We start from the raw sequence: 15,084 nt of genomic DNA on the forward strand, positions 1-15,084 counted from the left end.
AGCACAGAACGGTGACTATTGTTAATAATGATACTATATTACATATTTGAAAGTTGCTAATACAATAGATCTTAAAAGGTCTCACGACAAGAAAAACATTTGTCACTATATATCATGATGAATGTTAGCTAGACTTACTATGGTAATCATTTCACAACATATACAAATATCTAATCATTATTATATTGTACACCTGAAACTAATATGTTACACATCAATTATACCTCAATTAAAAAAACCCTACTGAAAAAAAACACCAAAAAACAAAACCCAACTGAATTTTAATAAAAAGTGCCAGTCTGGATCAGATTAGCTTTCCTTTCCCTATAGGACTGTTCTAATATAAATTGGAACATTCAGTAACCCAATATACAAGTTAATATTTCTTGTTTCAATAAATTTTTATTGAAAAATTAACCCTGTAGAAAAACCAAATCAAAAACCAAAACCAAACCCACGAGATACTACTTTACACCTACTAGAATGGCTAGAAAAAACAATTGGGTAAGAAACATTTTTGGTGAGGATGTGGAGAAATTGGAACCCTCACACTTTGTGGGTAGGATATAAAATGGTGTAGCCACTGTGGAAGTTTGGCGGTGCCTTAAAAAGTGAAACATACCATCTCTCATGACCCCTCAATTCCACTTAAAGTTATACACCCACAGAATTGAAGCTCTATGTCCACACAAGGACGCATACATGGATGTTCAGAGCTGCATTATTCATGGCAGCCAGAAAGGAGGAACAACCAGATGTCTGTCAGTTACAATAGATAAAATATGTGATCTGTCCCCACGCTGGAATATTCTTCAGTCATACCAAGGACTGAGGCACTGATACGTGCTACACCATTAACGGCAAACGTAGAAAACTAATGCTCACTGAAAGGGGGCAGACAAGAAGGGCCACATGTTGTATAATCCATTTATACGAAACGGGCAAATCCAGGTGGGCAAATGCCCAGATATAGGAAGGAAATAGATCAGTGGCTGCCAGCGGCTTAGGGCGTGGGGTCCTGGAATGAGGAGTGATTGTTGTACAACTTTGTGAATATACTAAACACTACTGAGCTGTAGACTGTAAGAAGGTAAATTATAACTCTAAAGAAATAAAGCTGTTAGGAGTTAAAAAAGGGAGGTGCCGACAAAGACATACATCAGGTAACACGAAGGTGTCTGGTCTGAGGAGAATCTAAAAGCTGTGACGAAACCAGCAAGTCGGCTTGCCTCCCGTTATTGCCGTACACCAGCAGTGCTTGACAGGCCAGTGAAGGGCATTCCTCTCTGCCGGGTGTCACGCAGCACCACGAGTAGAGGAAAAGTGAGCAGCACTGTAATTCCTATGTGTAAGCTCAGGTTTGCACAACGCTGTCGAATTCACAGTGTCATCACAGACAATACGCCACTTATTCTCCCCTGAACCCTGTGAAGGGGAAAGATCCACATGGAGCCTCCCCGTGGCCGTGACCACTAACTGTGGCCTGAGAGTACTCCAGGCCCGACTCTGGTTCATTGCAGGGTCTCCCAGCACAGGCCCCAGGTCCGCTAGGCAGGACGGGTGGTCCTCAGGACCGGCCCTGAACCTTGCCCTTTGACCTCTGTCACCCCATCCCTGAGGGTTCGTGATGCTAAAAATGAACACGGCATTTACCCAAACCCTTGGTTTCCTTCTTTTCTCCATTCAAGCATTTTTTGTTCAAGGACTAACCACTCCTGCCCCCTGCTGCCTGTCCATGTGGCAACGTCATATTTTTTCGAACCAAGTCATACAGGGGACCAGTCAGCGTATGACTCTCATGAAATCTCAGCTTCCTAATGATAAACGTTAACAGAAATATACTTAGCAGAGCTACCACGAGATCTTTAGGGGTAATTAAGCAGTGCACGGACATCAGACTTCTGCTTCTCTTGTGAGTGGCAGAACAGTCAAGAGCCCAAGAAAAACTTCTAGAATACACTGGAAACTGAAACATGGGCTGGAGGGCAATGGGAAGTACAATTTGACAGACCAGGAGAGACATTCACAAATGCTGACACTAACACACTGTCTCTGCCACAAGGTTTGAAGTGATTTTTACTTTCTTCTCTACACTTCTGGGTATCGTCTGATTTTTTTATTTTTAAGTAATGCTCGCCTTATAAAAAGTTAGGAACAAAATAATTTTGTTTTGAGGAAGAAAAAACAGTGTTGGCTCAGACAACTTCAACAATCTGTTCAGTTCTAAACTCCACAAACATCAAATTCCAAGTCTGGGAGGCCAATGAATGGGGCACACCTGGACGCTGGGCACACACCTGTGCCCCATGTGGTGGGAGGCCTACCTCACAGCCGTGGTGCTTTTCCCAACAGAGTCCAGACAGTTTCGGTCTCACTGAGGCGCACGCTGGCATCAGTTAACGTGTACTTACCTGGACAGGTGGCTCGATCATTATCCAGGCCGGGAGCATCAGGCTGGGATTCAGAGGCTGGGTTCCTACGCGGAAGTACACGCCACCCCTGGAATCGCAGGCCCAGACGTGCTGATTCCCACAGGCCAAGCTCGTCAGTTTCACGGCTCCTGTAAACAAAGAAAATGCACACAGACTGGTTACTTTTGTAAAATGACTCCTCGTTCTTTAATGTATGAACTTGGATTCTTTACTGCACAGGAAGATAGGATGCTGCCCTGGCAGCTGAACTCTGTTGCTTGAGAACATGATGGCACAGGAGAGGCACCAGGCCTCTGGCTGCCCGGCCACCTGCCAGGTGCCACACAGCAGCCCTCCTACACCACGGGCAAAGCAGTCAAGATGTCGCAGCACCGTGCCCTCAGTCACCAAGCACAGGACTGGTTTCTCCACGTGGGCCCATTGTAACTCCGTCCGATGACTATGACCAGCAAATTCTGGATCTGGGGAGAGGAATTCATCTTTACAGTCAATCCTGTTCCTAACTGGGATTAAGATGAAATAACTAGGCCTCCCCGAATCTTCACTTTTCTGCTTACATTTCTCCTTGTTGAGCAAACTGATTTCAAGAGGAAAGGAATGCGAAGAGCCTTTGAAGGGAAACTACATTTGATTAACAGTCTATTTGGCAAACAGAGCAGCAGCCGAGTTAGGGAACAATGGCAGCAGGCCGGGCTCCCAGCTGCGTCCTCCACACCCTCATTGCAAACCTCCCTACAGCGAGGCATGGATACTACCCCAGTACCCCGGTCCTCACGTGAGGACAGCAGACTCAGTCACGAGACATTTGCCCAAGATCCCTCGGTAAGAATGTGGCTAAGCCAGGAGATGAAGGGAGGCCTGAGGTTTGAAGCCAGTCCAGCCTGACTCCATGTCAGCGACCTGTGATCTCTGGACTCCACCTTCTGTCTGGTTCAGTTTTGACAAATGGATATACCCAGGTGAGCCACGTCCTATCAAGGTGTGGAACATTTGCATCACCCCAGAAAGTTCCATCAGGCCCCTTCCGGTCAATCCCCCCGTCCCCTCTGCTCCTCTGATTTCTGTCACCACAATGAGTCCAGTGTGGTCCAGACGTCCAGGGAGTCACAGGTACGCACTCTCTGGGAGTGGCTTCTTTCGCTCAGTGTAACGTACGTGAGCTTTACCCGCAGCGTCACTTCTTTCACTGCTGAGTATTATCCCACCGCATGGAAACAGCACGCTCAGTTCATCCATTTACCTGCCAGTGCGTGTGGGCCATTTCCGTTTTACTGTTAGGAGTGAAGCTGCTATAAGCATTCTTGCAGGAGTTTTTGTGAACAAGGGCTGTTTTCTTGAATAACAGGAGTGGAACTGCTGGGCCACGCAGTAGATGTATGTTTGATCTTTGAAGAAACTGTCCGCACCCCCCGCTTACCATCTGACATGCCACCAGCAGTGTGCCCGCTGCCCACACCACCAGCATCCATTGTGGCACCTTTTCCATGTCAGCCCTCCTAGTAGGTGTGACATGGCATCTTGTTATGGTTTTAATTTGCATTTCCCGTAAACTAATGATGTTGAGACTCTTTAACGTGCTTATGGGCACTTGTTTATCTTCTTTTGTGAAGTAGCTGTTCAAGTCTTTTGCCCATTTTTCAAGTTGAACGGTTTGTCTTCTGACGACTAGGTCAGAGGATGGGTCATTTTGACTCTAAAATGGGGGAATAGGCGGTGTTGCGTTTGGCCACCCCGCACAGTTGTCACTGGCGTCAGACGACAGCCCATGTGTCTGCACCAACAGGCACGGATCCTGCTATGTGGAAATTCTGTCACGTGCCTTAACTAGGAGACCAACTTAAAAGTATTAACTCACGACTACACAAAAAAACTCTTAGTATTCCTGTGTGCATTTCCTAAAGATGATTTCTCTTACACTGAAATTCACTGTATTTTTTCTTTCCTCCATCTCTTGTAGGATGTCTTACCAGGTAGTTCAAACAGATTCCCTAGGGCTCTAACATTACATATTAAATGTGTACCAATCAAAATAAAGGAGCTTCAGCAGTAAATCCCAGAAATAGCTGAGAAACAAATGCTAACTGAAAAATAATTTAATGTTGGAGTCTTCAACCTGCCCTAACAGGAACTACAGGCAGTAGCTGCTCATGTGACTGGAGTTACATGGTAACAAAAACACTGGTTGGCATCTCAGAGTGACAGGGAGTAACTACATCGTCAACAGAGCATGGAATTCATGTTACAAGGAGAACATTCTTTTAGAACAAATTTAAGAGGCTGCTAGAATATACACTTCAGTGTATAAACCAGCTTATTCTGAATTGAAGAGACAAGTCAAAGAAGAAAACGTTTAATAGAGAGCTTTTCTGAAGTTTCTGACCTCACAGGGGGTCTCTCTCAGGCTGCCTGAATACAGGTTCATGTGGCTGTTTCACAGAGAAGATGGTCGTAACAGGTGGGAAAGACCATTTGCCCTCCCCAAATACTCCAAGGCTCTCACAGTCCCTTAGGGGGCCCCACCACTAGTTCTGGCCAGTGGGCTGTGAGCAGAAGTGATCTGTCACTTCTGAAGTGTAAAAGAGCCTTTCAGCTGTCCCCTGCTGCAGTGACGGAGATAGTGGTGCCACAGAACACAGCAGTAGGGCCAGTAAGCTGTCACCCAGGGGACGACGATGCTAAAAGACTGAGAGCTAAGCTTGTGGGAACAGGAAAGCAGTGTTTGCAGTGAAGTTGCTGATCCTGGGGCCTGTTACTACATTACCAATCTGACGAACAGACATGCTACAATTTTTCTGCCACTCCATATTGTTGTCCCCTCCCATTAAAAAAATAAAAAGGCTCTAATTACTTTATTTAACAAATCTGACATCTTCCCTTTAGGATTACTTTTTCTCTCCCCCCCCACCCTCCCACGCCCCCAGTTCTTACGCCATCGTCTCTCAGCCTAATTGTAGGGTGCAATTCCCTGGCCCATGCTGGTATTGTGAGTCTTGTGTTCCACCCGTCTGAGGCAGTCGGTCAATGGTCATTGGCCGTTGGTCAGCAGCTCACAGCATCTCACGGCACCTCTCATTGGCTGCCGGCAGCTCACACTGACTACTGGCTGGCTGCCGGCCACTCACGCCGGCTGCGGCCAGTGCGGCCACCGGCCACTCATGGTAGCACACGTCAGCACACAGCAGCCCACGGCGGCACACAATAGCTCCCACCAACCTCCAGCTGCTCACAGAGGCCCAGCTCCAGGAAAAGCTGTTGTTTACAATCTTAGCTGTAGAGGGCGCAGCTCACTGGCCCATGTGGGAATCGAACCGGCAGCCTTTGGCGTTAGAAGCACGGGGCTCCAACAGCCTGAGCCACCGGGCCTCCCTAGGATTACTTTTTTTTTTTTTTTTAAAGATTTTATTGGGAACAGTTGTGTACTTCCAGGACTTTTTTCCAAGTCAAGTTGTTGTCCTTTCAGTCTTAGTTGTGGAGGGTGCAGCTCAGCACCAGGTCCAGTTGCCGTTGCTAGTTGCAGGGGGCACAGCCCACCACCATCCCTTGCAGGAGTCGAACCGGCAACCTTGTGGTTGAGAGGATGCACTCCAACCAACTGAGCCATCCGGGAGCTCAGCGGCAGCTCAGTTCAAGGTGCCGTGTTCAATTTTAGTTGCAGGGGGCGGAGCTCACCATCCCTTGCGGGACTCGAGGAACTGAACTGGCAACCTTGTGGTTGAGAGCCCACTGGCCCATGTGGGAATCGAACTGGCAGACTTTCAGAGTTAGGAGCATGGAGCTCTAACCGCCTGAGCCACCGGGCCGGCCCCCTAGGATTACTTTTTAAACATGCATTTTGGAACAAAAAAGTAGCATCTGGGCCAGCCCAGTGACTTAGGTGGTTGGAGCGCCGCACTCCTAACGCCAAGATCTCCAGTTCGAGTCCCACATGGGCCAATGAGCTGCGCCCTCTACAGCTAAAATTGTGAACAGCTCTCCCTGGAGCTGGGCTGCTGTGAGCAGCTGGAGGTTGGTGTGAGCTACCGTGAGCGAGCTGCTGTGGGCTACCGTGTGCTGCCATGAGTGGCCGGCAGCCAGCGTGAGTGGCCAGCATCCAGTGTGAATGGCCAGCCACCGGCGAGAGCTGCCGTGAGCTGCTGTGAGCATCCAACCAACGACCGGCGACCAACTGCCTCAACTGGGGGGAGCGCAAGGCTCATAACACCAGCATGGGCCAGGGAGCTGTGTCCTACACAACTGGACTGAGAAACAACGGCTTGAACTGGAGGCGAGGAGCAGGAAGAAGTAGGGAAAAAAAGTAGCATCTATTTGGTGTTTTACTATTTATAAAACACTTTTCTGCATATATTATTGCATAATATAATCCTATTTGTTACTTAAAAGCATGAAATGACACTATGTCCTCATCAAATGCTTTAACCAGATAAATTATAATTACAAATCGCATTACTCTGCTAAACATTCCAATGGCTGACAGACTGCATATTTATGTACCGGGAAGTGGAATGTTGTGGGCCTCTTAAATATCTGCTAAATGATGCAAATTTTCTTCAAAAAACTCAGATTGTAACAAATCACAAATTCCATAATATCTCTATAACAGGGTTTAGCAGTTAAAAATTTAATTTCAGAATTATCTTAATTTCATCTCAAAACAGCAATTGATTTGGTAACTTGTATGCGGGCAGAAGAGAGAGGGATGCTACGTCTTCAAGAAGAAACTAAAGGTAGGAATCGTGTTCATAACTTGAAACTTTGCTACCGTCATCCTTGAAACTGCAATTTCTGTTTGCAATGTGGAGAAGACTGGTGACAGTCCAGACTTTACAATGACCTGGCAATGCCCAAGGTCAATGCTGGCACAAGGTAGTCCAGACCATGTTGTCAGCAGCAAGACGACAGGCTTCCGTATTTTACGGCTTTAATATCAGAACACTTGTAAAGAAGAGGCCAGGACTGAAGAGAAAAAGAGGTAAATCATTTCTCTGAAGAGCTTTCCTAAACCCAGCATCTCCTGCCTCACGCCCTGGGCAGGCTGATGGCGACTTGCGCTGGACTAAAGAATCAGGTGTGAGGACATCTCGTACCTGCACATTAGGCAGTTTTATTTAGGATTATCAGTAACAAGGAATGAAACACACATTCCAGAATTACTTAGAAATGGAGTTACACACACTAACAACTTTCCCTGACAGTTTAGTTTCCTGATGGGCACGGACGTGGCCAAGCATGTGGTCCCTGCCTGCAGAGCCCCCAGCCCTGTGTGTAGAGTCCAACTGAAATGACTGTTGGCACAGAGTTGGAGCTCAATGCTTAGGCAACACAGTGGGAGGGTGTCATGATGGAGAAAGCTGAGGGGACTGACGGTCTCGGCTGAGGTATGCAGGAAGAGCAGGGAGAGTATTCCAGGACTCGGGAAGAGAAGGAAGGGGCCTGGCATACAGAAAAGCAGTGGCTGGTGACCAGAACCCAGCTGCACGAGGCCCATAAGAGCCCGGGGGGCCGCCCTGAAGCCCGGATCTGATTCTAGGGGCACGTGGAGCCATGTAACATTGAGGGCACACCCCCCGGAGGTGTGTGTCAGGAAGATGGCTCTGGCAGCCGTGGTGTGGTTGGGCAACGTGGTGCCACGAGTCGGTTACTGCAGTCGTGCAGGTGGTGAGGAGGGGGCTGTGGCCCTGGCGGTGGTGAGAGGGAAGCAGGACAAGACAACCCGGGAGACCTTCTGGAGTAGATGGAAGAGACACCCTGACCGCACTGCCGGGAAAGAAGCACAAACAGCTAGAGCGGACTCTGCCCTTCCCAGCCGAATTTAGCGGGAGCGGAAGAGTGCAGCCAGGAGAGAGCACGACTGGGAAAGAGAAGTTCGGTATTAAACAGAACCCTCACATGCGGAGTCAAGTCCTGAAAAGGCTGTGCTTCCCTTCACCGCTGTGAGCAAACGCCACGGCTAACTTTTAATAGATCAGCGAGGCATGCTGGGTAAGCCCTGGGAAGTGACGCAAGCAGCGTTCAGGTTACCTAGATGACTATACTCTCTTCATCAGTACTCCACACACGCTGCCTGATGACAACCTGCCATGGACACACACGCGTGGGGTTCTGGGCAGGGAGCTCACCTGAACTCAAAACCGGCACCCCTGAATTTTAATATTAGGTTGGTGCAAAAGTAACTGAGGTTTAAAAGATTAAAAATTGCAAAAACCACAATTACTTTTGCACCAACCTAATAATGAAAAGAAACCCTTGATTCGTCTGTTTGTCCCACAGGCCACGCAGACCATACTTGAAGAGAGCCCAGCAGCAGGACACCTCGTGGCCTTGACAGCCTTTCATTGCCCTCCTCCCAATTGGGCCCTGCCCACCTTCCTAGCACAACACAAAACCTACCCTCTGTGGGCTTGTTGCATTCTCCCAAGGGCTCAGAAAATGGGAAAAGGAGTCTTTATCCATCATTTCAGTATCAGCCAGTAACCCAGGTAAATAAACAAAATCTAGAGCTCGGAGCACGATAAAGACTGAGATGGGTCCTCTGTTCCTGTAATTGCTCCCTCCCCCCTTGCACACTGTTAAACTCAGGCGGGGAGTCCTGCACCAGCCTGAGCTGTGCAGCTAACGATGGCTTACGAACGTCCCCAAGCAGGACATGTCACACCTGCCGAGACAGCTGACTTACACAGGATGCTTACTTGCACCCTCTCTCTGGGGTAAGGGCTGCTGTTCCCATTAGAAAGGTGAGGAATGTGCACAGCCAGCACCGTCTCTGTCATCAGTTCCACCTCCTCTACCTGACCACCTTGCACCTGCTGGCTGTGTGATCCATTCCAGGCTTGGCTCCATCCTGGCATTGATTTGCTAATGATTTTGCAGGATGAGGCAGGGTGGCTCGGTTCCACTGCTCCTGCCCCCGTGCCCTCAGCAAGCACCTACTGTGTGTGCCCTCAGCAAGCACCTGCCTGTGCTTTAGAGAGCCAATGTGCCCTCAGCAAGCACCTGCCTGTGCTTTAGAGAGCCAAAACTCATCCTGGACTCAGGATGGCCTTGTTCCAGCTTCCTCCTACTCTCAAAGTGACACTTAACCCCACCAAAGCTGTTTCTACCCTAGAAAGAATGGCCACCGCTCTGGTTAAACCCGAGGGCACTTCAGAGACTTGTACCACTCCAGCCTGCTCACCAGTGCCAGGAGGACTAGGCAGGGCTGGAAGGGAGGAAGAGCTGTGGGCCAGAGCCTGGGGGCCACAGGCAGAGCTGGTTCTAGCAGGGTGGAGCCTGGCGCAACGCCCACTCAATACACCCACTGCAGTGCAATGGCTTCTGCCAAGGGCCTGGGAAAGGGTGGTGCCGGGAAACAGCTCTGCTTCTGACCCAGATCCTGCAAATCAGCACGGCCTCCCGAGTACTCAAGATTTAGTGGGAGGACACAAACGGGGCCCTGGCTGCTGTATCTCCGGAAAGAATGAGTGGCATCCCCCAAACTGGTCTGGCTGGGGGCTGCTGGAGAAAGGCTCGGGCCAGTAGGCTCTCTGAATAAATGAAAGGCTTCCCAGGACAGGCAGGAAGGTCCTCCTGCGCCAGCATTTAGGACCACGACCAGCTGCACTCTGGTCAGTATTGTCAGTAATGGCGGCTGGAGAATGTTCTTAAAAGCTAGAAGGTAACCGGTGATGGTGCTGAGTTTAGATTCAAAAGACAGGGTGTCAGGCCAAAAGCATAAATAATCAAAATGACCCTGGAAAATTTCCTAGCTTTGGAACAGAGCTTGCTTGCTTCTTTAACTGAGAACCGACCTGCTTTTTGGTTAAGCTGTATGATGTTTGGGGGGCCTTCTTGGACAAAAGAATGAAGATATGTCTACACAGCACCCTGTGGGAACCATGTGGGCTGAGACTGGCTTCATGGGACGCTGAGTGGCCCGTGAGCTCCCAGGGCTGCAGTGGAGGGAGGCAGACAACCAGCCCTCCCTTTCTCCCTTCTTGCTTTCTTTCTCCCCTCTTTTTTTATTCCCTGAGTATATATGGCTGAATTCTCAAACATTAAATGCTTGTATAATTCAATTCCACCACCTAACAAGCAACAAAAAAAGGGCTGGCTGTCAGTTTACCGAAAGGGGAAACTGTATGGCAGGGTTCCTAAGGCTCACAGGACCCCCCAGAGTACCTTCAGGCCAGTCTCCGCCTTCAGACCAGCCACACCTAAGCTGCCAAGCGATGAAGAATTTGCCCGGAGAATAACCCAATGCTGTGAGCTCATTCTATTATGTTACTGCTTGGAACACGAATGAATGACTTATAAATGGCACCATGCTAGTTCGCCTGCTCTGTAACCCTGGTGGGGACATTTGGAGCAGAGCGGCAGTGAGAAGCACAGCATCTCCTCAGTCTGATCTCGAGTCGACACACTTGCTGAGCTGCTATTCTGTGCTGAGCACTGTTCTAGCTGCAGAGGAGACAGGTCAGTGGGTTGTTGATCCTGGCAGGGGACACGCTCCCTCTCCCAGATTTAAAGGGCACGAAGCCGTGTGCCACATGCAGACAGACTGGCAGAGGCAGCTGCACCAATAGGATTATTTCAAGCAGTTCTTAGTGGGCAACTTCCTCTGAGTATGAGCTCCTCCCAGGTTCTGAAAAGCCCGCAAACCTAAGTGGTGGGGAAGTAAAGTTTCTACAAAATTAAGAAGCCCATTTGATCTGCAAGAGTGGCTCAATAACCGCCTGAAATCCAGCAACACAAAAAATGTCATACAAGAGCTCCTACAAATGGAACCCAGGGGAGCCGGGAACTTTTGTCAGCTGTCACATTCAGATACAGCCTAAGGCAGTCATGACGCACGAGGCGGCCATACCTAGTTGAGAAAGGTCCAGCCGCGTCCAATGCATGCCTGTGGGGCAGCTCCTGGACAGCGTCCTGATGAACACCTGGCCCAGGCTGTCCAGGGCCCACAGTGCGTCCTGGCAGGCGGCATAGGCTCTCATCTCGGCGTCGGGAGGCAGCTGCACCGTGGATGGACGGGACTGTGCGTGCTGGGCGCTGATGCTGCACAGGTCCTTGCTGCCTTGGCATAGCCACAAGGAGCTTCCTGTGGGAAAGGTTCACGGCGTCACTGACCAAGCATGAGGCGGCCTCTGCCTCTGGGCAGCTCCCACGCTCACATACCAACATGTGACAGGAGCTCTGTACACTCTAAGTCACAGTCAGAGGGAAACCCCGTGACCAGCCACTTAGCAAGAAACAAGCTCAAGAAATTTTAAAGAAATGAAAGAAAGCAAGGCTTATGAGGAGAGTTCATGAGGCTACGTTTCTGGCCCAGCGCTCTGACCTGGGACGTTTCATGCCGGCTGGGAGGTCTCTAACTCGGTATTTCATCAGTGCTGTGGAGTGGCGGGCGGCTCAGCAGTGCCTGGCCTCAGAAGGACCAGGCCTTCCCTGCTCTACTGTGAGGGGCAGGCTGGGGAGGCTGCTGGAGAAGGCTCAGAAAGCTGGAAAGCATCTTCCTCTCATCCTCACCTCAAAATCACGTCCCCTCATTCCCTCTGCCAGCTTTTGAGTTCTTAGGTGTAGCAGAATCAGTTTAAAATAACTGATGGGCAAATAACCCTCGGGGAAACTAAAACCTTGCTCACGGTGTATTATTTAAAGTATTATCTAAAATGTGTGACCAGATATGTTTTAGAACTTAAAATCCTCTGGATTTTGAAATCCTAAGGCAATAGGTATGCCACACATTTAAGTAACAGCCCCAGGGGGGCAGGCAGCACCCCCAACGAAGTACAGTGACATTCCTGCAGTCACGACCAAGGGGACAAATGAAGCCTGTCGGTAGCCTCAGGCTGTGCAGGTCAGGCTGTGCTGCCAAATAAACTTGTGCCCAACTCAGGAACTAACCTATGGTTTCCAGTGCTTACTGATTTCAGAACTGCGGTCAGAACAACCCAGCAAGGACGCATTTTATTGCACTGACCACGTAATCCACTTTCTAGTGGTGCTAGTGCTTGAAGTAACCAACTGTTTCCTCTGACCCCCAGATGTCCTGGGAGGTGGCTTCCTAGAGGGGTCACCTGACTACCCAGGCTCCCAGCCCACTGGGGAGCACACTGCCTCTCCTGGCTCCCAGCCCCATGCTCCTGGCGGGGCTGTTGAGTTCTGACTGGAGAGGAAGAGGTCTGCCCCAGCCGCTGGGGGCAGGACTGTGCGACTTAGGCTAGCCAGAGGCTGCTCAGAGGTGACAGAATCAGAAGGGGAAACGGGAAGCAGTCCGGGAAGAGGCTGGGTACCTACCGCCTGCTGTGCTATGGCCCCGTGGCATGTCACTGGAGATGACCAGGCTCTGGCCCTCATGGCGACACTGCACGTCCCCTCCTTCAGGATGCTTCGCCTCTACACTCACGCAGCTTTACTTCTAGACCCTCCTCTTCTGGTCAAGCCCACCCAGCTTCAGGGCCCTCTGATGGGCCAACAAGGGCCACCAGCCTGTAACACCCCATCTTGTATCTGAGGTCCGCACAGCCACACCCCTGTCCCAACTAGGCCACAGGCAGACGATGGTTCCAACCCGTGCACTGTCTTCCCCACAAACCTTCCTTTGTGGGAGCAGCAGAAGCCAACACAAAGGCCCACTTGGTTGCAGAAGCTGTCCCACGGGGAACAACATTGTTCCAGTAAGTGCCTAGGAAGAATAAATAGAAGAGTGTGTTAAAGAAAGAAGGAAAAAAACCACACTTCAAAGCGTTAGTTCTAGGCTACAGCTAGTCTTCAGGACTCCGTGGCTAATTCTGGAGTGTCCTTACGTTGGGAGGTGCAAGCCAGCACTGGAGGAGCCGCCCCGGTCGCTGTGGACACTGACAAGCAGAGCCACAGGCTGGCCCAGGGTTGGGAGGCTACGAGTGGGAGGAGAGCTGGGGAAAGTTCACAAAGCAGGGGTTCACTTATAGAAACGCAGCCCCGACCCATGGGGATCCACACCTACATTTACAGATCTGGCCAGAGCCCTGCATTTTCTCCAGCGCAATAATTTTCCCTCTAGGAAATGCACTATTCTCTTTTCCTAGGCCCTTCCGGTTTGGGTGTTTTCATTTAAATGTGAAACCATTACCACTAAACTGAGCTCCCTGTGCTCTTCTTATATCCTACCCTAATCAGCTCCCGGTGGAAGCTGATCACACACCATCTGGACTGGGGGAGCCCAGCTGTAGCAATGACAGAATAAAGAAAGGAAACGGATACAAAACATAAACCGGCCTCGTCAGGAACACTTCTCACCACTGGCACCATTGTCTTCTCAGGTTGAGAGCTTAAAGCTTTTCTTCAAATGCCAACTTTAAGGCAAAACTGCCTATCAAATGTGGAAATCAAAGCAATTCACTCACCGATGAGACTTCCTCTGGCGACATGGAATTCATTCTTGCCCGAGGAGATCCAGACGCCACTGCTGTTGACCCCGAGAAGGCTCGGCTGGCACTGAAGCTGCTGAGACCAAAACGCCATACGCAGTTTATCCGCCACCTTTTCGACGGGCACTTGGGCCGCTGTGGCCACCGATTGTGTGGCGTGCATTATAGTCTGGAACAAGCTGCACTGGTCGAACACAACGTAGTCTGTGATGCTCACCTGGGGGGAGGGGGGACACCCCATTCTCAGTGCAGTTACATTTGTCTTCTGTGTGTGCTCACTGCCTGAGAGGGAGGTCTGGCCCACGACCCTCAGACACCCACCCATACACACACACGTGCGCTCCCGTGAGGACCAGAAAGCCCAGCAGGACTTTCACTGCCAACTAACCATCAACACTGCCAACTAACGCCTTCTGAGGGTCAGATTTAGAAGGACGGAAAACAATGTTCACCTTTTATTTTATACGCTTTTGTATTACATGGACCTGTTACAAGTATGTATTATATCTGTCATTGAGTATCACCCCCTCACACTCTGTAAGTCTTTTATTCTAAATTTGGTTTTTAAATTTAGGTATTTCCAATGGACAACAATGTACAAGACTCAGAATCACAACATGGGTTAAAAAGGTATTAAAAGCTGGGTGATGACGTAATTTATGATCTAAACCGCGGCTGTTCATAATTAGCCAGGCCAACACTGGGATGTCCTGGCCACAGGGAAGGCACCCTGGCTCAGATGCCAGGACCACAGGCTTCTCCGACGCTCCTGAAGGAAACACTGTGTAAGGGTGAAATTCAGTAAATCACTAACGTAATTAGACTTAGCTAGTTTGCACTTTGACTCACCGCATAGCTCGCTATCTAGACACCTCTAATTAGACTTAGTTTGCAGTTTGATCCATCCTGATATTCACGTGTTTCCTGTTTCTCCCCTCACCGATTAACTGAAGAACTCTGTTTTATTCCCTTTCTCAAGGTTACACATACTTGTTAATCCATTTAATCAACAGAATCCTAACCTGGAAAGAGCAATTTCTTAATCCTCAGGCGCCCAGACACTGGAATACACACATAAAACCCCAGGGCTTGGTGGTCCAGTCCGAATCCCGTCTGGAGTCAGGAGATAACATTATCTTAAAACAGATCAGACCCCAGGAAGGAAGTCAGCCCTCAAACCTCCCCCTTTCCTTTCTTCCTCTTCTTGCGCACCTATAAGACCTGCCTGTTCTAGGAACGGGGAGGTGGCCTTTGGACAGGAGTCGTCA

General features: G+C 49.6%; 1 protein-coding gene across 5 annotated transcripts in view; it reads right to left on the minus strand.

Moving 5' to 3' along the window:
- Positions 1-15,084, minus strand: part of TECPR2 (tectonin beta-propeller repeat containing 2) — an 86,508-nt gene that overhangs the window by 23,131 nt on the left and 48,293 nt on the right. For all 5 annotated transcript variants that reach the window (XM_033108828.1, XM_033108825.1, XM_033108826.1 and 2 more), the window contains exons 14-17: positions 13,793-14,033; positions 13,003-13,092; positions 11,272-11,505; positions 2,412-2,560 (exon numbers count right to left, since the gene is read on the minus strand). In XM_033108828.1, coding sequence (XP_032964719.1) covers positions 2,412-2,560; positions 11,272-11,505; positions 13,003-13,092; positions 13,793-14,033 — 714 coding nt within the window. The remainder of the gene's footprint in view (positions 1-2,411; positions 2,561-11,271; positions 11,506-13,002; positions 13,093-13,792; positions 14,034-15,084) is intronic.

This window comes from Rhinolophus ferrumequinum, chromosome 6, assembly GCF_004115265.2.
Source record: "Rhinolophus ferrumequinum isolate MPI-CBG mRhiFer1 chromosome 6, mRhiFer1_v1.p, whole genome shotgun sequence".
Lineage (NCBI taxonomy): Eukaryota > Metazoa > Chordata > Mammalia > Chiroptera > Rhinolophidae > Rhinolophus > Rhinolophus ferrumequinum.